The sequence below is a fragment of the Budorcas taxicolor genome, chromosome X (genome assembly GCF_023091745.1).
Source record: "Budorcas taxicolor isolate Tak-1 chromosome X, Takin1.1, whole genome shotgun sequence".
Classification (NCBI taxonomy): Eukaryota; Metazoa; Chordata; class Mammalia; order Artiodactyla; family Bovidae; genus Budorcas; species Budorcas taxicolor.
In genome coordinates this window covers 74,137,771-74,165,580 of record NC_068935.1, presented here as the reverse complement: position 1 = coordinate 74,165,580, position 27,810 = coordinate 74,137,771, and the positions used below count along the sequence as shown (strand labels likewise).

General features: G+C 35.8%; 1 protein-coding gene across 1 annotated transcript in view; it reads right to left on the bottom strand.

The window, feature by feature from the left end:
* ATRX (ATRX chromatin remodeler) overlaps positions 1-24,975 on the bottom strand; it is a 280,266-nt gene extending 255,291 nt beyond the window's left edge. Inside the window, exon 1 of the mRNA XM_052663022.1 lies at positions 24,918-24,975. Coding sequence (XP_052518982.1) covers positions 24,918-24,975 — 58 coding nt within the window. The remainder of the gene's footprint in view (positions 1-24,917) is intronic.
* Positions 24,976-27,810: the final 2,835 nt, after the last annotated feature.

Sequence of the window (27,810 nt, the reverse complement as noted above, 5' to 3'; positions counted from 1 at the left end):
TGTATACAGGTCAGGAAGCAACAGTTAGAACTGGACATGGAATAACAGAGTTGTTCCAGATAAGAAAAGGAGTACATCGAGGTTGTATATTGTCACGCTGCCTATTTAACTTATATGCAGAGTACATCATGAGAAATGCTGGGCTGGAGGAAACACAAGCTGGAATCAAGATTGCTGGGAGAAATATCAATAACCTCAGATATGCAGATGACACCACCCTTATGGCAGAAAGTGAAGAGGAACTAAAAAGCCTCTTGATGAAAGTGAAATTGGAGAGTGAAAAAATTGGCTTAAAGCTCAAACGAAGATCATGGTATCTGGTCCCATCACTTCATGGGAAATAGATGGGGAAACAGTGCAAACTGTCAGACTTTATTTTTTGGGGCTCCAAAATCACTGCAGATGGTGACTACAGCCATGAAATTAAGACAGTTACTCCTTGAAAGAAAAGTTATGACCAACCTAGATAGCATATTGAAAAGCAGAGACATACTTTGCCAACTAAGGTCCATCTAGTCAAGGCTATGGTTTTTCCCGTGGTCATGTATGGACGTGAGAGTTGGACTGTGAACAAAGCTGAGTGCCAAAGAATTGATGCTTTTGAACTGTGGTGTTGGAGAAGACTCTTGAGAGTCCCTTGGACTGCAAGGAGATCCAACCAGTCCATTCTGAAGGAGATCAGCCCTGGGATTTCTTTGGAAGGAATGATGCTAAAGCTGAAACTCTAGTACTTTGGCCACCTCATGCGAAGAGTTGACTCATTGGAAAAGACTCTGATGCTGGGAGGGATTGGGGGCAGGAGGAGAAGGGGACAACTGAGGATGAGATGGCTGGACGACATCACTGACTCGATGAACGTTGAGTCTAAGTGAACTCCGGGAGTTGGTGATGGACAGGGAGGCCTGGCGTGCTGCGATTGGGTGGCAAAGAGTCAGACACAACTGAGCAACTGAACTGAACTGAGTGAGGATGTGGAAATATTGGAACCCTCATACACTGCTGATGTAAATATAAAACAGATAAGCAGTATACTCTGTGAAATAATACAAAACTGAAGTTTTGACAGCTCCTCAGAAAGTTAAACACACAAAAATTTATATGCAAATGTTGACAGCATGATTCATAATAACCAAAAAATAGAAACTACTTATCCATTAAATAAGCAAATATTTTTCAGCAATATTAATGAATAAAGTTCTGAGTCATGCTACAATATGGATATACCTTGAAAATATGCTAAATAAATGTATTCAGTCATGAAATATTACATCCTGTATGGTTCCTTTCATAGGAAATGTTCAAAATACACAAATCCATAGTGATAGAAAGTAAAATAGTGGTTGACAGGATCTGGGGTAGGGATATAAGGGAAAATGAGGAGTAACCACTAACTGGCAGAGGATTTCTATTGAAGTGATGAATATTGTAGTGAAGGCTATAGAGATCTGACAGTACACTAAAACCACCAAATTGTACTCTTTAAATGAATGGACTGTAATATGTGATTTATATCAATAAATTTTTTATCTTTTAAAAAGTGACTTGGACACTGACTGTGTTGTTTAAGAGATCTTCTAACAACAATTGCACTAGAATTTAGACCTTTCATATAATTTTTAACATGAACAAAAACTAGGAAAAAAACTGATTGACTAGAAATTTTAACATGATCTGAGGATATTACTTCAATTTCTTTAGCTTTAAAAGCAGTGATTAGAAAGTAATCAATATGTTAATGCTTGAATTCTTTGGTTCAGCACAGATTATAAAACTATGGGATGGAAACAGAAATTAAATCTCTCAACTATACCTTTTTTAAACTAAATCTGTCAAACCAGATAATTATCTCGGTGCTTTTGAGGCCAAGTAGCAGTGAACAAGGATTGACAATATTAAAAATGAGGTAGAAAAAGCACAAGTTTCCTCTACCCAGGATCTCACACTAGAATATCAAGCCTTTCATGAAGCTCTGCTTTATGAAAAATTCCACATTTACTATTAAGAAAAAAAGTCAAGTGTCCACATTTTATGTCCACACAGAGCACAAAGTTTTACAATAGGGTTTTACAATCTCTATTCTCTATGATAAGATATTTTTTGGTTGACTCCTACCTGAATCTTATTATTTTATTATTCTTTCTATTTAAGATTACTTTTTAATAGTAATTTTATAGTAGGACATAGGAAGGATCAATGTATCACAGAGTCTGGTAAAAATCTTGTGCCACAAATATGGGAATTAAATGCTATCTACCCTCTTAATTGGAAGACAGTGTTTGCTATGACCAGCACGTTCTCTTGGCGAAACTCTATTAGCCATTAACCTGCTTCATTCTGTACTCAAAGGCCAAATTTGCCTGTTACCCCAGATATTTCTTAACTTCCTACTTTTGCATTTCAGTCCCCTATAATGAAAAGGACATCTTTTTGGGGTGTTAGTTCTAGAAGGTCTTGTAGGTCTTCATAGAACCATTCAACTTCAACTTCTTCAGCATTACTGGTTGGGGAATAGACTTGGATTACTGTGATATTGAATGGTTTGCTGCTCTTAGAAACGAATAGAGATCATTCTGTCATTTTTGAGACTGCATCCAAGTACTGCATTTTGGACTCTTTTGTTGACTACGATGGCTACTCCATTCCTTCTAAGTGATTCTTGCCCACAGTAGTAGATCTGTTACGTTACCAAAAAAAGGGAGGCGAACAAAAAAATACTAAAACAGGAAATAACACTGGTATCTCTTTTATATCATCTCAAAAAATCACTCAGGCCTCCCAGCAATCTAAGGATGTAAAAATTAAGTATATGAGATGACAGGTCATATCTATCACTGACATCATAGAATAATCATCTTATAAAACAAATTTTATTTTCCTGAAAACAGTATCCAAAATGCACTACAACAAACAAGACACTAGTAAAATACAAGACCTTCTCTTTGAGTCCCAAAATAAGATATATTAAAGGTACAAAGGTTATTCAGGTTAGCTTCACAAATACTTCTTGCCTAAAAAACTTCCATTTAAACTCTTCCCAAACTGACATAAAGAGTTTTAAACATAAATCAGACTTCACTTTTTATTCATGAGGAATAAGATTCACTTATTTCATTTTATAATATTTACCAAATGCTGAATATATTCTGAGTACTTAGTACTGCAATAAAAAATAAATACATAAGACATGACCTTAAGGGATTCAAACTCTAATGGCAAAAAAAAGGCTGTTAAATATCCCAGGAATAATCTATGGAAGAAAGGGGAAACATGCTTATAACTGTGAATTTCCTAATACTTTTAAATCTCTACTATATGTAATTATTTTCCACCTAATTTTTATATAGGTTCCTTTAGAGTGAAAACTCTTAACCTTGTTTCCAATACCTGCTAACCTCTATTTTAAAAAGCAAATTTTGCTATAGAATCAGGAATTTCCTGATGGATACCTTGGAAAACAAACACTGAACCATGGATGTTTCCTTTATTAAAAGAGAAAATTGTAATGCTTTTATACAGAATCAAGAGAAAATAAAGAACAGTTGAGGATAAGAAATATGCATAAATATTTGAAAAGCTTAAATTTACTCCACTCAAGGTACATCTATTTAAATTCAATATATTCTATTCACTGTAACAGAAAAATAAGTACAAGTATCACTGTATTTTCTAAGAAAAAACATACTAATTCTTTCAAAAGAAGAAACCTTTGGAAGGTTTTTATCAAGATTAAGTATATTGTAGCTCAAAGGGAATGAATTTAGATTTAAGTAGGATAAAATACAAACTATCCTCTGATAAAGCAGAAATGCAATTTTACTTTGCCCATTTTAACAAAACCTATTTTCCCCTAGAACTTGAATCAGAGTAAATCTATATCCCTATATATTGTAATGCAAACAATACTGAAACTTAGTTTAAATAAAATTCTTATTTCTCTTTTGGTAAAGAGGAAAGAGGAGAAAAACAAAATTTAGGTTTTCTGAGAAAAGACAAAGCCACATACACATTCCTGTATTTGTAACTAAATATTCAGTGCTTTAACAAAATCTATCTACAACCTATTAGGGCAATCATTTAGTTTGTGGACCCCAATTCAATTCTGGGGGAGTTATAGCAAATTTCTCCAGATAAAGTATATAGCTTACGTTCCTAATCAATAAAAACAGATATAGCTTATGTTCCTAATCAATAAAAATGGAATCAGATAAAATCTACAATGCAAGCACTAGCTAAAAGGAGTTTTTATAACTGCGCATTAAGGTCTGAGATAGCATTAACTTTCTTACAAGAGCAAAGCTATCATTCCAGAAGCAAAAGATATATAAACAGATGAGATCATCTTTGAAAACACAGTGTTTGGCTTATCGTTAGAATGTAATGAACTCAATACTCCAGGTGATAGATAACTGAGGGGAAGGTATAAAAAATCAGAATCAACTTACATGGTAACGTCTCTATTTTTTTGATATGTACATCAAAACTATTCATAGTTCTTTTCATGAAACTGATACCTAATCAATTCTGTCTCCAGCTATTAATTGCATCTACTCTGAAAAACAGAAAAGGAAGAGATAAAGCAACTCAATTTTATTAACTGTTTACACTATGATAGGCAGCTGATAAAGATTTTCATGTAGGTATTACCATGTTCACTATATAAGTGAAAGAACAACTTGGTTGTTGGGTAACTTTTCAAAGGTTACAGAACTGGCTTTGAACCCAAATCTAACCTTTTATCAGGTAATTCCAAATGAAACTAATTTGAGACCAGAGCTCAAACCGTCTAAATTTTATTCCAAAGCATTGAAGATTAATCCATTTTCCACTATTTTCTTTCCCCCAAAATAGAAAACATCAAATGCAAATAGACTTCTTATTGAAGTTAAATGATAATTTCTAATTCTTGGAAAAGTTTCTCTAATATTGAAAAAACAACAGGTAAAGAATAATATAGTTTGGGTCCATTTGTACCTTAAGGAAAGCCTGATATTTAATATTTAAAATGGGAACAATTACAGCACATTTAGTCACTCTCTCTAGCCTATAATATTATTCCAGGTGTGGAAGTTTTAGCTTATTGTTGCCAAGGACACCCTCCACATCCTCTGTCCCTAGTAACTCCACTAGAGAAAATGGAATATGAAGAAGTACGAAGTACACAATATAATGTCAGCTGATGTTAGCATACATGTTCAGGTATTTTTTTTTTTAACAAAATGGTTACTTTACTGTTTTGTAACCTTTCCTCTCCATTAATATATAGTAAATAATGTTCTGCATTATTATTTTCTAAAACAATTTTTAATGTCAGTATAGTATCCCATCATGTAAAGAAAGATGCCAGAATCTTTTCCTTAGGCTAACAGCACTTAAAAAGATAGATATACTTTTGTTGCAAGAACTGTAGCTACCTACTAACAGGGTCTGTATTATGGCTGCAAAATTTTAAAATCAATTTTTATTTATTCAGAACATAAGTAGTACAGAAAAAAGGGCTATGTGCAGTGACTATTACAAAAGATTCACTAAGAGAAACTTAAAGAATTACCATTGCTTGCTTAAGCTGTTAATTTAAGGGTTAAGTTACAATTGTCTATAAAAACACATTGGCCAGGATGAAAATATAGAATAAGAAAATTCTCAAATTGCCAATGGAAGTGTAAATTAGTAAAACCATTATGGATACTAATTTGGCAATTATCTTATAATAAGAAACAGAACTGACCTCCTAAAGAAGCTCTAGCACATGTGCAGAGAAACATTTAAGAATGTTCTCAGTAACATTTTTTAACAGTACCAAAATAGAAAAATATTCTAAATATCCACCAATGGTATACAGATAAATTGTAGTATACCCATTCAACTGAAAACTAATGAAATGAAAAACGAGCAATCCAGATCAGTACTGTTCAACAGAGGTATAATGTAAGCCAGAAATATAATTTAAAATTTTCTATAAGCCATTTTGGAGAAGGAAATGGCTACCCACTCCAGTATTCCTGCCTGGAGATTCCCAGGGACAGAGGAGCCTGGTGGGCTGCCGTCTATGGGGTTGTACAGAGTCAGACACAACTGAAGTGACTTAGCAGCAGAAGTCACTTTTTAAAAAATGCAGGTGAAATTAATTTTAATCTTATTTAGTCCAATATATCCAAATTATCATTTCAATATATAATTAATATAAAATAATTAGTAATGAGATATTTTACTTTCATAGTAAGTCTTCAAACTCCTGTGTGCAAATACACTTCCAGCACATCTCAATGCACACTGGCCACATTTCAGGTGCTCAATATCCACAGACTGTTAATGGCTATTGTACTGAACAGTGTATATCTAAAGCTACCTCAAAATCCCCAAAATACTGAACCAAAAAAGCAAAGTTGCAAAATCATATGTGCTATATGCTATCACTTAAATAACCTATCAAGCTAAAAAATTCTAAATAATGTTTCTGCCTAAGGATATGTAGAAACTTATCTACATATATGTATACATATATATTACATAGAAAATATTTAAAATTCTATGAGACCTCACCTCTACCTTTAATGTTTTATTTTTTTTTTTTTTTTTGGTTTGGCTGTTTTTTGTTTTATTTTTTTAAAAGAAATCTGAAACAAACATGACAGAAGATTTCATAAAGTAATGTAATAGATGCAGAGGTGTTCGTTCATACTATAATCTTATCTGAAATGTTTCCAAGTTATAATTAATTTGGAATATGCATGTTCCAAAACTCTCTTTTCTTATTTCTATTTACATTCAATCACTTAAGTCTGAAATATGCTAATGAAGTATTTAGAATGTAAACGTCATACTTCACTTTGATATACACAGAGCAAAGACATCCTTCTGTCCTTTATGCAGTAAGTTTGATAATAAAAGGTAAAGAAAAACTTCAACAAATTTAAGGTATGAATTGATAAAATTATCTCATTTATTTGCTCAACAGCATTTACTATACAGCTATTGAATGTGTGTTCAGTTGTGTCCAAGTCTTTGCAAACCCATGGACTGTAGCCCTCCAGGCTCCTTTGTGGAATTCTCCAGGCAAGAATACTGGAGCGGATGGCCATTTCCTATTTCAAGGGATCTTCCTGACCCAGGGATCACACCAGCATACCCTGCGTCTTTGGCAAGCGAATTCTTTTCCACTGCACCACCTAGGAAGCCCCACGTGGCTATTATGAGCATTCAGAAAGTTCATAATGTGGTAAAAAGATTTTTCTGTCACAAGTCATGTAGTCATATGGAGAACAAACAATATTTACACACTTGACAGAATACCAAGATCAAAGAAAAAGAGCTAAACACTAAAACAGTGGCTTATGGCCCTCCGTGTGTGCTCAGTCACTTGAGTCATGTCTGACTCTCAGTGACCCCATGGACTGTAGCCCACCAGACTCCTCTGTCCATGGGATTCTCCAGGCAAGTATACTAGAGTTGTTGCCATGCCCTCCTCCAGGGGATCTGACCCTGACAGTAACTGTTAAATAGAAAAATTTTAAAGAGATTACTAAAATTACATATTAGTTTAATGTAATACAATGGGACACACAATTATTTCCTAAAATAATTTTTTTTAAAGACCAGTGAAAACACATATGCAAAATTCTCATTATTCATGCTACTTTAGTTTTGGTTAAATATGAATTACTGGTACGTAACCTAAATATTCTAATAAAGGTTCACAGTATATGAAAGCAAAGTTCAAAATGAGAAGCACTGAAACCACAGAGACTATGAGCGGCCACAATTCAGAACTTTAGATCATTCACAAAAATAAAGTTTACACAAAAAGAAATCTGAAAAAAAAAAAAAAACAGTTGAAAAACAGCTTTAAAAATTGAACTTCAATTATACTGATTGTTGGAATTTACTTTGAAATGAGTAAAAAAAACAAGATGGATTGCTGCATTAGAGTTAGATACGTGGAAAATATGTGATAAAAGAAGTGTAGTAAAATGTTATAAGTAGAATCTAGGTGGTGAATATATGTAAAATCATTCCTGAAAGTCTGAAATATTTCAGAAGAAAATGTTGAAAATTTTATACCTTAATAATGTGAGAGTATACTAGCTTCTAAACTTCAAGTATGGATGGACTCCAAACATCTAAAATGCTATCATCTAACAGAAGTCAGGAAGGCAATCTGATTTTTGTATTAGTATCAAAAGAAAAAAGCATCCACTTGTCGTTTTGCAAATACTAGTTGGTTTCAGGGAAATACATCATAGTATAGTTTCTTTTTTTTTAAACTTCAATACAATAATGTGACATCCAGAATTTGTTTAAAACTAATCCAGTGAGGGGGTACTTAGGTCAGTATGTATTAAACAGAAATAGAAAATTCAATTAACCATGAGATGATAACTACTGAAGATGGTATCACGTACTTAGACGGTTCTATTTTCTTCCTTTTGAATATGCTTGCAACTGTCCAAAATAAAAGAAGTTAAATATATAGAGACTATTACTTTAATACCCAGTTCAGGGTCATACCTTAGAAAAGTGGCCTGTAGACAATAAAGACTCAAATTTGTATATAAGTATTTACAACAGTAGTAAGAAGTACATCAATTATACTTCAGTTAAAAAACAAAAAAAAATCTGGAGTTTAAACTCATTTCTGGTTATATACAATGAAAAATGGATTAATGCTTATTTATGAATTCACTTCATAAACACATCCAAGGCATTCATTTAAGTGTCCCTTGCCCTGACACCTCACTAGGTGTTCCCACAGAAGATTCAACCATGATTAATATACACACATGCTGATATAAACAAAAAACATAGCTAACATTTACTGAGTATCTATTATTTCCCAAGCGCTATTTCTAAATGCTTATTATGCATGATCTCATTTAATCCTCAGAACAACCTCAAATATGTACTATTATCTTCATTTCTCCTTCATGGATCACAGCCTTGTTGTGGCGAAGGGGTTTGCATAACTCAATGAACCTATGAGCCATGCCATTCAGGGCACATATGGACAGTATTAAAATGGGAAAAAGTATGACATGGGAAGATGAGTCCCGCAAGTCAGAAGCTGTTCAATATGCTACTGGGGAAGAGTGGAGGGCAATTACTAATAGCTCCACAAAGAATGAAATGGCTGAGCCAAAGCAGAAACAATGTTCAGTTATGGATGGGTCTGGTGGTGAAAGTAAAGTCCCATGCTATAAACAACAATACTGCATAGGAACATATAATGTTAGGTACATGAATCAAGGTAAATTGGATGTGATCACACAGAAGATGGCAAGATTGAACAACATCTTAGGAATCAGTGAATTAAAATGGAAAGGGAATGGGCAAATTTAATTCAGATGACCAGGACTTTTCTGGTGGTCCAGTGGTTAAGAATCCACAACGCAGGGAACGTGGGTTCAATCCCTCATCTAGGAACTAAGATCCCACATGCCTTGGGACAACTAAATCAATGTGCCACAATGGAGAGCTGGCATGTGGCAATTAAGACCCAATGCAACCAAATAAATCAGTATTTTTTAATTCAGTTTTGGTTTGAAATGACCATTATTATATCTACAGCTATGGGCAAGAATCCCTTAGAAGAAATGCAGTAGTCCTCATAGTCAGCAGAAGAGTAGTAGAATCTGAAATGCAGTATTTAAATGCAATCTCCAAAACGACAAAATGATCTCAGTTTGTTTCCAAGGCAAACCATTAAATATCACAGTAATCCAAGTCTATGCCTCAACCACTAATGCCAAAGAAGCTGAAGTTACCAGTTCTATGAAGAATTACAAGGCCTTCTAGAACTAACACCAAAAAATGATGCGTTTTCCTCACAGCAGATTGGAATACAAAAGTAGGAAGTCAAGAGATACTCAGAATAACAGGCAAGTTTGGCCTTGGAGTGCAAAGTGAAGCAGGACAAAGGCTAACATAGTTTTACCAAGAGAACATGCTGTCATAGCAAACACTCTTTTCCAAGAACTCAAGAGATGACTCTCAGATGGACATCACCAAATGGTCAATATCAAAATCAGACTGACTATATTCTTTGCAGCCAAAGATGGAGAAGCTCTACACAGTCAGCAAAAACAAGAACTGGAACTAACAATGGCTTGGATCATGAGCTCCTTATTGCAAAATTCAGGGTTAACTTGAAAAAAGTAGTGAAAACCACTAGGCCATTCAGGTGTGACTTCCCTGGTGGCTCAAACAGTAAAGCATCTGCTTACAATGCAGGAGACCTGGGTTCAATCCCTGGGTCGGGAAGATCTCCTGGAGAAGGAAATGGCAACCCACTCCAGTACTCTTGCCTGGAAAATCCCATGGAGGGAGGAGCCTGGTAGGCTACAGTTCATGGGGTCGCAAAGAGTCAAGACACAACTGAGTGACTTCACTTTCACTTTTCACTTAAATCAAATCCCTTACAACTACACAGTGGAGGTGACTAAAATACATTCAAGGGGTTAGATCTGGTAGACAGAGGGTCTAAAGAACTATGGATGGAGGTTCGTAACATTGTGCAGGAGGTGGCAACCAAAATTATCCCAAAGAAAAAGAAATGCAAGAAGGCAAAGTGGTTGTCTTAGGAGGCTTTACAAATAGCTCAGGAAAGAAGAGAAGTGAAAGGGAAGGGAGAAAGGGAAAGACATACCCAACTGAATGCAAAGTTCCAGAGAATAGCAAGGAGAGATAAGAAAGCCCTCTTAAATAAATAATGCAAAGAAATAGAGGAAAAAAAGAGAATGGAAAAGACTAGATATCTCTTCAAGAAAATTGGAGATATCCAGGAACATTTCATGCAAGGATGGGATGGGCATGATAAAAGGACAGAAATGGTAAGGACCTAACGGAAGCAGAAGAAATTAAAAAGAGGTGGTAACCATGGAATGTTGGCAGTTATCTGAAACATTTTAAACTCCCTCACTGAATTCCTGTCCTGTCCCTAGGAATCATATGACCAAGAAGCCACAGTCACCTACCATAAATTTCCCCAAGAGGAGGAGTGATGCCAGAAGGGAAAAGAGTAAATGGTTCCTTTGTATTCTCATAGTCACCAGAATGAGGAAATAGTTAAACTGGTTGTATAGCATTAAATGTATAAAAAGCCATACTTTTTTTCCATTTTCCTGGTTTCCAGAGTTTCTGCTGTATGAATGAATGAAATGATATCTGCAAATTTATTTGAAAATCCCAGAAGGAAGGTACTTTTCAAATACAGTATTCTTCTTAATCAATAAACTTACTATTTTTATAGCCAAAAAAAAAAAAAGGTGGCAAGAATATACAGAAGAATACAGAATATATATATATATATGGTCTTAATGACCCAGATAACCATGATGGTGTTATCACTCACCTAGAGCCGGACATCCTGCAGTGTGAAGTCAAGTGGGCCTTAGGAAGTTTTACTATGACAAAGCTAGTGGAGGTGATGGAATTCCAGCTGAGCTATTTCAAATCCTAAAAAAAGGATGCTGTTAAAGTGCTGCACTCAATTATGTAAGCAAATTTGGAAAACTCAGCAGTGGCCACAGGACTGGCATAGGTCAGTTTTCACTCCAATCCTAAATAAGGGTAATGCAAAGAATTTTCAAACTACCATACAACTGTGCTCATTTCCCATGCCAACAAGGTTATGCTCAAAATTCTTCAAACCAGGCTTCACCAGCATGTGATCCAAGAAGTTCCAGATGTACAAGTTGGGTTTTGAAGAGGCAGAGGAACTAGAAGACCAAATTGCCAACATTCGTTGGATAATGGAGAAAGCAAGGGAGTTCCAGGAAAGTATCTACTTCTGCTTCATTGACTACACTGAAGCCTTTGACTATGTGGATCACAACAAACTGTAGAAAATTCTTAAAGAGTTGGGAATACCAGACCACCTTACCTGTCTCCTGAGAAACCTGTATATGGGTCAAGAAGCAACCGTTAGAACTGGACATGGAACAGTGGACTGGTTGAAAATTGGAAAATGAGTATGACAAGTCTGTATATTGTCACAAGCTTATTTAACTTCTGTGCAGAGTACATCATGCAAAATGCTGGGCTGGATGAATCACAAGCTGGAATCAAGACGCTGGAGAAGTATCAACAACCTCAGATATGGAGATGATACCACTCTACTGGCATAAAGTGAAGAGTAACTAAAGAGCCTCTTGATGAGGGTGAAAGAGGGAGTGAAAAAGCTAGCTTGAAAATCAACATTTAAAAAACTAGCATCATGGCATCTGGTCCCATCACTTCATGGCAAATAGAAGGGGGGAAAAATGGAAATGGTGAGTTTTGACTTTCTTAGGTTCCAAAATCACTGCAGACCGTGACTACAGCCTTGAAATTAAAAGACACTTACTCCTTGGAAGAAAAGCTATGACAAACCTGTATATGCATGGTAAGTCACTTCAGTCATGTTGGACTCTGAGACCCTATGGACTCTAGCCTGCCAGGCTCCTCTGTCCATAGGATTCTCTAGGCAAGAATAGTAGAGTGGGTCACTGTGCCCTCCTCCGGGGGAACTCCCTGACCCAAGGCTCGAACACAGGTCTCTTATGTCTCCTGCATTAGCAGGCGCATTCTTTACCACTAGTGCCACCTGGAAGCCCTAAACAGCAAATTGAATAGCAGAGACATCACTTTGCCGACAAAGGTCTATATAATCAAAGCTGCTATGGTTTTTTCAGTAGTCTTGTATGGCTGTGAGGGTCAGACCATAAAGAAGGCTGAGTGCCGAAGAATTAATGCTTTTGAATTGTGGTGCTAGAGAAGACTATTGAGAGTTCCCTTGACTGCAAAGAGATCAAACCAGTCAATCCTAAAGGAAATCAACCCTAAAATATTCACTGGAAGGACTGGTGCTGAAGCTGAAGCTCCCATACTTTGGCCTCATGATGGGAAGAGCCAACTCACTGGAAAAGACTCTGATGCCAGGAAAAATTGAAGGCAAAAGGAGAAGGGGGCAGCAGAGCATGAGATGGTTAGATAGCATCACTGACTCAACAGACATGAATTTGAGCAAACTCTGGGAGATAGTGAAGGACAGGGGAGCCTGGCATGCTGCAGTCCATGGGGTCGCAGAGTCGGACACTACTTAGCGACTAAACAACAACAAACAGCTGATTTACAACATTGTGTTAGTTTAGGGCACACAGCATAGTGATTCAGTATTTTTGCAGATTATATTCAATTATAGATTATTACATGATAATGGATACAATTCCCTGTGCTATACAGTATATCTTTGTTATCTATTTTAAATACTGTAGTTTGTATTTGTTAATCCCATACTCCTAATTGGTAACAACTAGTTTGTTTTCTGTTTGAATCTGCTTTCTCTTTTGCTATATATATTAGTTTGTATTACTATTTTTTTAGATTCCACATATAAACAATATCATATAATATTTGTCTTTCTCTGACTTATTTCACTAAGTGTCATATTATGTAGGTCCATCCAAGTTGCTGCAAATGGCCATATTTCAACCTTTTACATGGTTGAGTAATATTTCATCACACACACACATGCACACACACATATCTTCTTAATCGAACAGTCTGCTGATATGCACTTTCATTTTATTTTTTTTCTAGATATATATTCAAAGGTAGAATTGCTGGATGATAGTTCTATTTTTACTTTTCAAGTAAGCTCGACACTGTTTTCCACAGTAAATGCACCAATTTACATCCCCATCAACAATGTACAAGTATTCCCTTTTTAGTGTTATCTTCTTGAGTTTAACATTCACCATATGCTTTTTATCATTTCATTATTGTTGCTTCAAAAAAGTTGAACATATTACTCTAAAAACATTAAAGTATTTGTTGGTTTTCTATAATGAAAAGACAAAAACTTAAACAGAATAGCATGAAAAGCCTTTTCAAATCTGACCCCAACTCCCATCCTTTTCAAGTCTACATTCCACATCCTCTCCAATCACATAATTTCTTTCTGCTCTCAAGGCTCAAGTAAGGGTCCTTTTACCAAGTCTCTAGACTTCTTACCACCTAGAACATCTCCCTTCCTAAATAACATCACTATCTAGCATTAAGACCCAACTCCATGGCAGTTTTTACTGTTTGTTAACATTTCTTGGTTCATATACATACTTAACCGTATCACAGAATATTTCAGCCATTTACTCCTCCCCTTAGCTCAGTATTAATTATCTGTGAATCCCTATCATCTAGAATAGTAGTTCTCAAGTGGGAGGACTGTGTCACCCCCATACCATCACCTCCCACAGGAACTATCTGACAACATCTCTAAACATTTTTGCTTGTCACAACTGGTGAAGGGTGGGGAAGGGGGTGTTGTTACTGGTATCTATTGGTAGAGAACAGAGAGTCCATGCACACACAGGACAGCCTCCCACAACAAATAACTACCTGGACCAAAATGTTTATAATGCCAAGTTTGAGAAAAATTGATCTAAAACAATGCTTGGCTCACAGTAGGCCTCTAAAGTGTTTATCAAAATAGAATTAAACACCAATCAAAGCATTTAGAAATACAAGAAAAAGATACATAACATGGAACAGTACAAGAATAACCAAGATAGTATGAACAATGTGGGCACTCAGGCCCTAGTAGATATCAGGACTTCATAAAAAGCTACACTTACTAAGAAAATGTGGCAGGAGGGATAAATTAGGAGTCTGGGATTAATATATACACACTACTATAGCACAGGGGACTACACTCAATATTTTGTAATAACTCATATGGGAAAAGAATCTGAAAATAAATATAGATAGATAACTGAATCATTTTGTTATACACCTGAAAATACAACACTGTAAATCAACTATCCATCTGTCCTTGCTCATGCTCAGTCATATTCAACTCTTTTTAGATCCCATAGACTGCAGCCCACCAGGCTCCTCTGTCCATGGGATTTCCCAGGCAAGAATACTGGAGTGGGTTGCCATTCCCTTCTCTCAGAGATATTTCTGACTGAGAGATCGAACCCACATCTCCTGTGTCTCCTGGCAATGCAGGCAGATTCTTTACCCGCTGAGCAACTGGAGAAGCCCAACACTTCAATTTAAAAAAATTAATTTTAAAGAAAATGTGCCATTGCATAGGGATTAAAACAGACAGACCAAGAACAACATTATACACAATGGTGGAGTGAGTAACTCCAAAACTGTGTCCCTCTACTATGGCAACAATTATGCTGGTAAAGACTGTCATCAGAATCAACTTTTTTGGAACTTTAGAATCTTGTAATCAAACCACTACAACCACCAGGGGAGCACTTAATAGAAAAAAGCTGCTGAACTTTGAAATGAGAGCACTGTGGTATTTTATTTTATGCACCTACCATGCCTCATTCCTCAGTTAGGTGGTGGCCATGAAGACAGTGGCCTACAATTCTAGCACAACCTGCAGATGTCAAAAGGAATAATACAGACCTTATTCTTAAAGAATGGTAGTTGTGTGTTCTCACCTGTTTGGTGATTACCTGGCATACTGCATCACAGGTTTCCATTTCTTTCACCCACCTCAGGAGGAAGAACAAGTTCCTGAAATGAGCAACTTTTATACAAAGCATTTAAAGGAAAATATACTATCCACAGTCACCTGGGGCAAGGAATAACAAGCGGGCCAGACACTAGACAGACATAAAAGGATAAGAAAGAAAAAGCTGGACAGAGAAAGACATACATAGAAGGAATAGGGACTCTGAAAAGCTCCTACATAGCAGGGAATTTGAAAGGCCACACACACCCAGGGCTGGACACATGCTCAGAAAAGACAGAGGGCCATAAGTGTTCATCTATGGCTGACCTTTAGCCTCCACACAATCAGGCAGGGAGGGCTAGACAAGAGTTTTAAATGAAATGGCCAAGCACTGAGAAGTGTCCCAATGCCAAGTCAATCTCCAAAGACTGAGAGAGTAGTTTTGTCTGGATCTGGGGTTTTATCTGTATTTTTTGCTTTGGTGCATTTATGGAAAGTTCAGTCAAACCACTGACGAATAATCTACCAGAACAAACACTTCAGTGTCCACACGTGACAAAGAATAGTCATAATAAAAATAGGTTAAAAAATTCCCTAAGCAAAAACTACAATCCATAACAAACAGCAAGAACAAATCCTGTGGAGAAGAAAGAATGTTTTCCGAAGTTACCACGTTACAATATTCAAAATGTCCATTTTCAACAAAAAGTTACAAGCATGCAAGGAAACAAAGTACAGCCCATTCACAGAGGAAAAAGAAGATAGTAACAGAATTGCTCCTAAGGAAGCCCAGATGCTGGAATTAGTAGGCAAAGATGTTAAAACAACTGTCCTAAATATACTCACAGAGTTAAAGAAAACCATGAACCAAAAATAAATAAATAAATAAAGGAGGGACTTCCCTAGCAGCCCAATGGTTAAGACTCCACACTCCCAATGCAGGGGCACAGGTTCAAACTCTGTTCAAGGAAATAAGATCCCCACACCTCGCAGCATGGCAAAAAAAAGAAGAAGAAAAGAAAAACTAAAGGAAAACAGTCTTACCAGGGAAAGAATATTCAGGAAAATAACTACAAAACATAACCAAATAAAATTTTGGGACTGAAAAAGTACAATAGTGAAAAACCCACTATAGAGATTGAGCAGATGATCTGAATAGAGAGAAGAAAAATTCAGTAAACTTAAATAAAGCCCCATTGAGATTACCTAGTATGAGATGCTGAAACAAAATAGGACAAAGAAAAATGGAAAGAGCATGAGAGACCTTTAAGACACCATCAGGCCTACCAACACATTCATAATGAGAGTCACAGATGGAGAGGATAGAGAAAAAAGAACGGAATGAATATTTAAAGAAATAACTGCCAAAAACTTACCAAATTTCATGAAATACATGAATCCAAAAAGCTCAGTTAACTCCAAGCAGGATAGACAGAGATCCATACTGAGACAAAACATAATTAAACTGTCAAAAGTCAAAGAAAAGCTTGAAATCAACAAGAGAATGGTAAGTACACAGGGTTTTCATTAACAAAATAGTTAAATACCACGGAAACCAGAGAACAGTGAGATAACATATTTCACACGCTGTGGAAAAAAAATGTCAACCAAGAATTCTATATCTAGTAAAGGTATCTTTGAAAAATGCAAAAGAAATGTGCCAAAAAAACAAAAGCTGAGTGAATTCACTGCTGGCATACCTGCTAAACAGTGTCCATTAGGCTGAAATAAAAGAACACCACAGTATAACTCAGAGCTACAGTACAAAATAAACAATGATAAAAGTTAATACATGGTTAAATGCCAAAGATAGCATTCAGCAAATGGACAGAGTGGGGGCAATCTCCTTACTTGAACTGACAATCAAAAACATTCCAAAGGACTTCCTTGGTACTACAGGGGATAAGAATTTGGCTGTCAGTGCAGGGAACACAAGTTTGATCCCTAATCCAGGAAAATTTCACATGTCATGGAACAACTAGGCCAGTGTACCACAACTACTGAGCCCACGTGCCTAGACCTGTGCTCTGCAACAAGAGAAGCCACTGCAACAATAAGCCCACACACCACAACTAGAGAGTAGCTCTAACTAGCCACAATCAGAGAAATCATGTGTGTGGCAACAAAGACCCAGCACACCAAAAGTATATAAACAAAGTTTTAAAAATTAAAGAAGAAAGCAGAGAGATAAAACTTTATGACTTTAGATTTGGCAATGATTTCTTGGATGGTACCAAAAACATACAACAAAAGCAAAAATAGATAACTTGGACTTTATTAAAAGTCAAAACTTTTGTGTATCAAAGAACACTACCAAGAGAGTGAAAAGGCAATCCATAAAATGGGGGAAAGCATTCACAAATTTTATATCTAATAAGGAGTTACTAGAAAAGACCGATATGCTGGGAAAGACTGAGGGCAGGAGAAGAGGGCCACACATGATAAGATGGTTGAATGGAATCATCAACTCAATGGACATGAGTCTGAGCAAATTCCAGGAGATAGTGAAGTACAGGGAAGCCTAGCATGCTGCAGTCCATGGGGTTGCAAAGAGTTGGACATGACTGAGTGACTGAACAACAAGGGGTTACTATCAAGAATTATCATTAGAAAAGACCCCAATGCTAGGAAAGATTGATTGCAGGAAGAGAAGGGGATGACAGAGAACACAATGGTTGGATGGTATCACCAATTCAATGGACATGAGTTTGAGCAAGCTCCGGGAGATGGTGAAGGACAGGGAAGCCTGGCGTGCTGCAGTCCACATGGTCACAAAGAGTTGGACACGACTGAGTGACTGAACAACTAAAAAAAAACCATAAAATGTGCAGAAGACTTCAATAGACATTTGTCCAAAGAAGACAGACAAAGGGCCAATAAGCACATGTTAAAAGATGATCTGTATTAGAGAAATACAAAGCAAAACCACAATGAAAAAACACTTCACATCCATTAGTATGACTGCTATCAAAAAAAATTTTAAATAAAAGCCATTTTTGGAAAGAATCTAGAGAAATTAGAACCCTTATACGTTGCAGGCAGGAATGTAAAATAGTGCAGCCACAGAGAAAAACAGTTTGGTAGTTCCCCAAGATATTAAAGATAGAAATACACTTCAAGGTATATGCTTGAAAGAACTAAAAACAGGGATTCAAACACACATTTGCACACCGAAGTTTACATTAGCATTATGCACAATGGTCAAAAGATAAGAAACATCCCAAATGCCTATCAACATATAAACTAAATGTGGTACATACATATAATGAATGGAATCTTATTTGGCCTTAAAAAGAAATGAAATTCTGATACATACTGCAAAATGGATAAATAAGGACACTATGCTAAGTGAAATAAGCCAAACAAAAAAGGAAAAATGTTGTACAATTCCACTTATTCAGAGGTATCAAGAAGAGTCAAATTCACACAGAAAGTAGAACAGTAGTACCAAGGTTTAAGGGAAAGGGGACTGGGGAATTGTTTAATACATATGGAGTTTTAGTTTGGGATGATGAAAAGATCTGCAGATAGTGGTGATGTTTGTACAACAATCTGATTTATGTAAGGCCACTAAATTGTACACTTCAGTTCAGTTCAGTTCAGTCGCTCAGTCATGTCCGACTCTTTGCAACCCCATGAATCACAGCATGCCAGGCCTCCCTGTCCATCACCAACTCCCGGAGTTCACTCAGACTCACGTCCATCGAGTCAGTGATGCCATCCAGCCATCTCATCCTCTGTCGTCCCCTTCTCCTCCTGCCCCCAATCCCTCCCAGCATCAGAGTCTTTTCCAATGAGTCAACTCTTCGCATGAGGTGGCCAAAGTACTGGAGTTTCAGCTTTAGCATCATTCCTTCCAAAGAACACCCAGGGCTGATCTCCTTTAGAATGGACTGGCTGGATCTCCTTGCAGTCCAAGGGACTCTCAAGAGTCTTCTCCAACACCACTGTTCATGGTTAAATTAGTATAGTTTGTCAATTTTATCACAATTAAATAAAGCCAAAATCTTGAGGTTTTATTGCAGGTCCTACAAGATCTTAGCCCCTGTTTTTTGAATGGCCTTCCCTCCTACTAAGATAGAGTCTTGTAAAAAATTTTAATGTTCCACCTTAGGGCATTTGCCTTGATCAATAACACTGAATACTTAAAATGGAAATGGCATCTTATTTAATGTTGACTGATTCAATTTCTTCTACTTTTAACATCCATTTTTCAGAAGGTAATCATCAAAATTCAGAGAGACTAAGCAAGTTTCCAAAGTAAGCATGGAATTGAGTTAAGATTTTAACAAAGTATTCTTACCATTAAGCAATACTGACTTTTATGCTATGACAGAGCTGTATTCTCCATAGTGCACAGATACTTGCAAATGTGTAGAAGAATCCACAAAACGAATTAACAGTACATAGTAAACTTTATTCACTATTAGTAGAAATTATTTCTCATATTCATCTCCTGTCCCTAATCACATTTTACACAGTTTATAATCTAATACTGAAAATGTCTTGGTTGGATCTATTTTTTTATATTGAGTACTTTGTTGTTCAGTTACTAAGTCGTGTCTGACTCTTTGCAACCCCATGAACTGTGGCACACCAGGCCTCCCTATCCTTCATCATCTCCCAGAGTTTGTTCAAATTCATGTCCACTGAGTCAGTGATGCCATCCAACCATCTCATCCTCTGTCACCCCCTTTTCCTCCTGACCTCAAACTTTCCCAGCATCAGGGTCTCTTCCAATGAGTTGGTTCTCCACATCAAATAGCCAAAGTACTGGAGCTTCAGCTTCTGCATCAGTCCTTCCAATTAATATTCAGGGTTGGTTTCCTTTAGGATTGACAGTTTGACTTCCTTGCAGTCAAAGGGACTCTCAAGAGTCTTCTCCAACACTACAGTTCAAAAGCATCAATTCTTCAGCACTCAGCCTTCTTCATGGTGCAACTCTAATATCCATATGTGACTACTGGAAAACCATAGCTTTGACTATATGGACCTTTGTCAGCAAAGTGATGTCTCTGCTTTTTAATATACTGTCTAGGCTTGTCATAGCTTTTCTTCCAAAGAGCAAGCATCTTTTAATTTCACGGCTGTAGTCACCATTCATAGTGATTCTGTAGCCCAAGAAAATAAAGTCTCTCACTGTTTCCATTGTTTCCCCATCTATTTGCCATGAAGTGATGGAAGTGGATGCCATGATCTTCATTTTTTGAATGTTGAGTTTTAAGCCAGCTTTTTCACTCTCACCTTTTACCTTCATCAAGAAGTCCTATAGCTCTTCTTCACTTTCTGCCATAAGGGTGGTATCACCTGCAAATCTGAGGTTGTTGATATTTCTCCTGGCAATCTTGATTCCAGCTTGTGCTTCATCCAGCCTGGCAGTTTGCATGATGTACTCTGCATATAAGTTAAATAAGCAGGGTGACAATATACAGTGTTGACGTACTCCTTGCCCAATTTTGAACCAGTGAGTTGTTCCATGTCCAATTCTAACTGCCTTCTTGACCTGCTTGGTCTTTTTAAACAAGACCAAAATATTTTTAAACAGATTCCAAATAAACTTGCTTAAATAAAAAAAAAATAAACTAAACCACAGTGAGATATCACTTTAATATATATCACTCATTATAGCGGCCATAATTTTTTAAATAAAACAGAAAATAACACATGCTGCCAAGGATGTAGCAAAATTAAAACTTTCATATATTGTGGTGGAAATGTTAAGATGTGCCACTGTAGAAAATAGTTTGGCTTTCCTCAGTAAGTTAAACAGAGAGCAGCCAAATGGCTCAGCAAATTCTACTCCTTGGTATATACCCAAGAGATATGAACACACATGTCCAAATAAAAACATATACCAAAATATTCACAGTAGCACTACTTACAACATCCAAAAGGTAAAAACAATCTAAAAGCCTATCAACTGACGAACAGGTAAACAAATGTAGGATATCCTAATAAAATATTATTCAGGCATAAAAAAGGAATTAAGTACTGATACATGATTCAATATGGATAAATCTTCATATTATACAGTTTCTTCTATATGAAAACTTCAGAATACCCAAATCCATTGAGCTAGAAAGAAAGTACATTAGTGTGTGCAAGGGGAATGGAGAAGTAGTATTGGCAGATATATGGTTCCTTTGTGGGGGGTAAAAGAAATGTTTGGGAATTAGATAATGATGGTTGCACAACACTGTACTTAATGTCACTAAATTATACACTCTTGAGTGGTTAAAATGTTAAAATATTTAAGAAAGAATGGAGGACTTAACAAATTATGACCTATTGTTTTAAATAGAAAGATACAAATGCTCTAATGCAGATAAAAGTTATAAATCTGAGTAATAAAGCAGCAACATTTGAACAAGACCTACATTTTACCTTAATATGTATAAACGGTGATCTCTAAGAAACATTCAAAGATTTTTAATTGCAATAACTACAGTCATGTGGGCCAAACCAGTAACTCCCAGTAGGAACTTCAAGAAATGCTTCATTTTGTTTGGCACAGCGATTAAATACAGTCCATTTCATCAATATGCCATATCCAATCCCCATTCAACAGCAGAGTCTTCAAATGGAGATAGAAGGCAAAAAATGTGGTAAGAGCAAGAAAGTAAAGCAAAAACTTTTATTCTGTTGTGAGCGGTTACAAGAAAAGGGTCTTTAGGAGAGAACTGGCATTCTCTCTCTCTGCAAAAGGAAAAGTTACAATTTTTAAAAGTTTAGGTTTTACAGGCAGAACATCAGAAAATCAGACCTGATTCCAGAATTCATTCTTCAAGTCAAGTAGCCCTAGCTCCCATCCAGAATAATCAGGTGAATGTTTAGAATTCAGATGTGAGAGACAAATCACGGAAAACAGTATTAAGTGGATGGCAATACTTAACAAATAAAAGTTATTTAAATCTTTTAATATTATATTTGGAATGGGGAAGTGGGGGGAAGTATACCTAAAAGTCATTATTATCTGCCTTGAAATCCCATCTTTGCCCAAGTTCATTCTACTTCAATTCAAGTACTAAACTACTATATTATCATACCTATAATGTCTCAGTTGATACTTAGCTTGTGCTATTATTTTAGGGGGTAAGAGGTGGGAGTTAGAGGTATATGACTATATTCTCCTAAATTTACAGTCATTCCTCAGTAACTATGGGGATTGGTTCCAGGATTCCCCCATACCAAAATCTGAGGATGCTCAAGACCCTTATATAAAATGGCAAAGTATTTGCATATAACCTATGATCTTCTTCACCTATACTTTAAAACTTATCTAGAATACTTATAATGCCTAATATAATATAATTGGTATCTAAGTAATTGCCTATGTGTTTCAAATTCAAGTTTTGCTCTTTGGTACTCTGAAATTTTTTCCCCAAATATTTTCAATCAAGTTTGTTTAAATCTGCTGATGCAGAATCCACAGATTTGGCATAACTGAGCATGGATTCAAGTATCTGTAACCCCCATGCTCAAAATATTCAGAGGCTTCCCATGTTTATAAATAAGGATAAGGTACAAACCCCTAAGCAAGAATTTGAAGCTTTCTGCAAAATAATTCACACATGACTTTCCAATCTTATCTAACCACAACTCTTACCTCAAAGAAGGTTCTCTTTCCCCTCTTCACCCACTGAACATTCTTTTACTTCTCTTTAACAGCAACACATTCTCCTTATAATTTCTTCTTTAAAACCCAAGAGTACTCCCTACTGGAGTGTAAACTCCTCAAAGAAGGAAACTGGTCTGAGTTCATCTCTTTTTTTCCTTATGAGAAAAAAACAAATTGCCTTGAACAGAGGAATACTAAATGTTTATGTAAATGATGATAATGCTTGCTCAGGGATTCCTTAAAAGAAAAGAATAGTGATTTGTTGAGTATTTTTTAAAAGCTCTAAAGTCATTTAGTACCATAAAATATTTTTCTTCTATCTCTAAACTGAAATATTCAATAAGCTCTCTTGGATGCTCTTCATTCAGCCTTCGGAAGAAGTGTATTACTTCATACACTTAACAGGTCCAGTCACTTTAATATGAAACATTCATTCTTAATTCTTGTAGATACTCAGAAAACACAGTGAAAATTCATAAATAGGGTGTTTTGATTTGAATGCTGGGGGTACCTGAGGAAAGTTAGAAATGGGAAAGGCAAGAAAAATAAGAGGTGGGCAAATTCTCTCTAACTCTATAGAAATTAACCAAACTTAGCTTTAAAATCTCTAAATTGGGCTGATAATATTAGTGTTAAAAGTAAAAACATTTTAAAATACAGTAAAAGCAAAGATGTGCCCCCTGATAAAATGTGCCAAGAAAAGCATATCACTTCATACTATTTCTAGCAAAATACACGGCCACAGGGAAACATCAGACAAACCCAAATTTACTGGCCAGTGTTCTTCAAAAAATGGGATAGAAAGGGATAAAAAGGTAAAGTGAACTGCTCCAGATTTAAAAAGATTAAAGAAACATGAAAACAAAATGCAATGCCTGTTCCAGAACTGGATCCTGGACCAGAAAAAAGAAATCGTTGTCTTTCACTATGACGGACATTAAGAATCAACTGGCAAAATGTGAATTCACTATGAAGGACATTAAGAATCAAGTGGCCAAATGTGAGTAAGGTCTGTAGGTTAGAAATAGTATTGTATCAAAGTTAATTTCTAATTTTGCTAATTATAATGAGGTTATATAGAAGAATATTCCTATTTGGGGGAAACTTTTAATTTTGAAATATAGTAAAAAGGCGATGATTATTCTTTATCTGGTTGAAGGTAGGATCAAATTCATCACCCAAGGTTATAGTTATAAAAAACATTTCAAAAAATCATTCAATGAAATAGTACATGAGATGAATAATATATTGACTAGAAAGTTATTTTAAGTATCTTTGATTCATGGATAGACATTTTTAAAATATCATTTATAAAAACATCAAAACATCTTTTTTGAGCGGGGGGGGGACTACAAGCGAAAATGCAAATTAGTACAGATTTTTTTTAAGTATAAAGTAAGGTCCATGGGGTGCCTTAACTTGTCTTGTACACATAAGCAGTACTTAGAACAGTTCTTGGCACATGGTAATAGTAATTATTAACAACTAATTTTTGAGTAATTATTATGTCACACTAACCTAAGTGTTTTGGGTCCACTAACTCACTTAAACTTCACACAGTCCAAGAAATATTTGGGGAATGAATCAATACTTTTTGCAGGATGACAATTAGTCAATTCTGCAATGACATGAGCTCCTAAAAATCACCAGGTAATATAAAATTATACAATGAACACCATAGGACTCTGGGGGGAAATGGGATTAGAAGCACAACACTCCAAAAACTTCATCAGTGACACATATTTTAAAAAAGACAAAAACCTAATAGAAATAGTAGCACAATTTTACACAGTTTACACACATTAAGTGATTAAGAAATACACAAGTACAACAATAAATATGGCACTTTACCTTGAAAAAGACCTGAAGTTTGCTTGTGGAAGTGGGCATCAGAAGGGTTGCAGCTCATGAATTATTGTGAAGTGATGGAAGGAGGGTTATCTGAAATCGGATGGAAAATTGTAACAATAGATGTGGATGGGTGTGGCTCATAACACAAGGGGTGAACTGAGGTAGCTGATAGAGGTCTGAGGCATGTGCCTGTATATGCATGTATTTTAATGCAGCTCAATTCAGCTAGGTCCAGCTTCCTGCATTTACCTAGGGCAAACTTTCTATAAAGGGCCAGAGAGTAAATATTTTAGGCTTTGTGGGCCATTGGGTCTCTGTTGCAACTATCCAATTCTGAGACTCTGCTATAAAAACAGCCACAGGACAATGTAAACAAATGAGTTTGGTGTGTTCCAACAAAACTTTATTTACAAAAACAGGTCACTGTGGTGGCCATAGTTTGCTGAACCTTGACCTTGTAAACAAAATCCTGAATAAGCAAATACAAATTTTGTCTTATGCTCAAATTGTTACCCACTGTATCAATCTTGTTGGAACAAATGAACTTTTTTTTTTTTTTCAAAACAAGCATTATAGCAGAGCTAAATTTGGAATGCTATCAAATAAACCAAAAAATAACTGATATATTCAAATAAGCAAAATAAATCCAATATTACTAAAAAAAAAAAAAAAAAAACTATTTTTGATTTTGGATTTTAGAAATCAAATGTTACCCAAAAGTCAACTGACAAATGACCAAAATAAAGACAACTAATGATACATTTTGAATGCTTGTCATTCAAAATCTGTGCATTAAATTCTGCACAATCTTTAAGAAAAATGGGTTATGCTTTTAACAGCTCTGCTGAACTAAAATTATCAGGCTCAGTTACAAGCTTTTATAAGATCATCAAGCCATAAAAGTTAACATACAAACTTCACTATAAGATAAGTTCTAAAGATCTGATATACAGTATACAGCATGGTGACTCTAGATAACAACACTGTATTATATCCTTGAAAGTTGCCAAAGAGTAGATCTTAAATGTTCTCTCCACAACAATAATTTAAAAAAAGGTAATTATTGTAGCAGTCACTTCAAAGTATATATGCATAACATAACATCACACTGTATACCTTAAATTTACACAATGCTGTATGTCAATTATATCTCAATAAAGCTGGAAAAAAATACTAGTTGCCAATGGTTATACAATTATTTGCCCAGGAATTGAGTTAAAGATTCTAAGTTTACCTCCTTTCAGTTAGAAAACTCTAATATACATAACATTTCTTTGCTCAAGCTGCTATACCTCACATCTGAAATCCTTCTCCAGTCTTCTTTGTCAAAAATGTATGTATCCTCCAAGAGCACATTGAAATACTATCTCTAAGCCTTTCCTGGACCCCATTAGAAATGTCTTCCTACTTTAAACTCCCACAGCAACTAAGTTTTTACCCAGCGCAGCATTTAGCCCTTTATATCCTGCTTCAAATTTATTTGTGAACATATCTTATTTCCTCTGCTATGTAGAAAATAAGACTAATCTTTAGCTATACTAATCCCCCTGTTGGACTGCCCTTTTTCATAGTCAATGCCTAACTGCTAACTTATCTTCAAGACCCAATACAGATATCATCTCCTCTGCAAAATTTTGCTAGACATCCCCCAAATTAGGCTTTTCTTCATTCTGATCCCTAGCACAACCAATAGATCTCCATTTTAGCATTGCTCTGTAAATGTTTATTTACTATTTCCCTCCTTAGGTTAAAAATGCTTTAAGGGGGCAGAAATTTTGTCTTTTACCCTTTGAATATGCTAGAACAGTGCCTAGCACCTAGTTGATACTCACATTGATCAATGAATAAAGCACCCCCCCAAAAAAAAATGGAGCATAGGGTATATACACATGAGTACCATTGCCATACAATGATTTCTTAAACAAATATTATACGTAACACTTAACAAGAAAACTGGACTATTGATACCAAGAATGGCTACTTGAAGCCAAAACTCAGAAACAGAATCTGAAAACAGTGGCTAGAGAGCAAAATTGACAATTTTGCAGAGCAAAAAGCACAATTTACTAGAATACAGGTCTTTACAGAAGTATCATCTCCAATCAAAAAAGAGGAGAAAAATACTAGACATAGTAATCTTTCAAAATAAAAACATAATCTGAGCCACAATAATTAGCAAAGTTTTTCCTTTCCAATAAAACATTTGTGTACATCATAATATGACATTATATTAGCAACAAAACACCTGCATCCTAACCGTGCATCTTAAAACCGTAAGTTTTAAGGCAAACAAATTCAAGAAAGATATTTTCCCTCATCACTTCTCCCTACTTCCAAAAAGGCAAAGTCAAAAAATGATAGACACTAACATAAATAGGACTTTTAACAACTTTATGGACCATCTAATACAAATTCATTCTGCAAATGATAAAGCAGAGGCCTAGAAAGGATACATGATTTGTTTACAATCAGTTGAGCAATAGAGCTGCAACTAGAAAACCTAGGTTTGGCTCAGAGTTAAGCATTCATTCCTCCACAACCAGCAGATCTAGTCTCAGGAACTCTTTACACTCCTAAAACACTTAAAAATTAACAAAGATCCCCAAAGAGCTTTTAGTCTATTGTCTTGTAAGAACCGCTGTTATGACCATGTGCAGAGAGATCCTACTTAGACACTCCTTTTACTGCCCTGTTATATTCAGCATTCCTAAAGGAAGATCTAGATTTCATTTCCCATGGCTTAACGCATCTGAACAGCTTCTGCCAATGTCCAAAGAGAACATAAAAGGTCTGGAGAAAACAGACTTCATGCAAATCCAAGAACTGCCTGTATTCTGTCACCCAATCTGTAAACTTATTCAGATTTCAAAACTGAAATAGGCACATAAATACA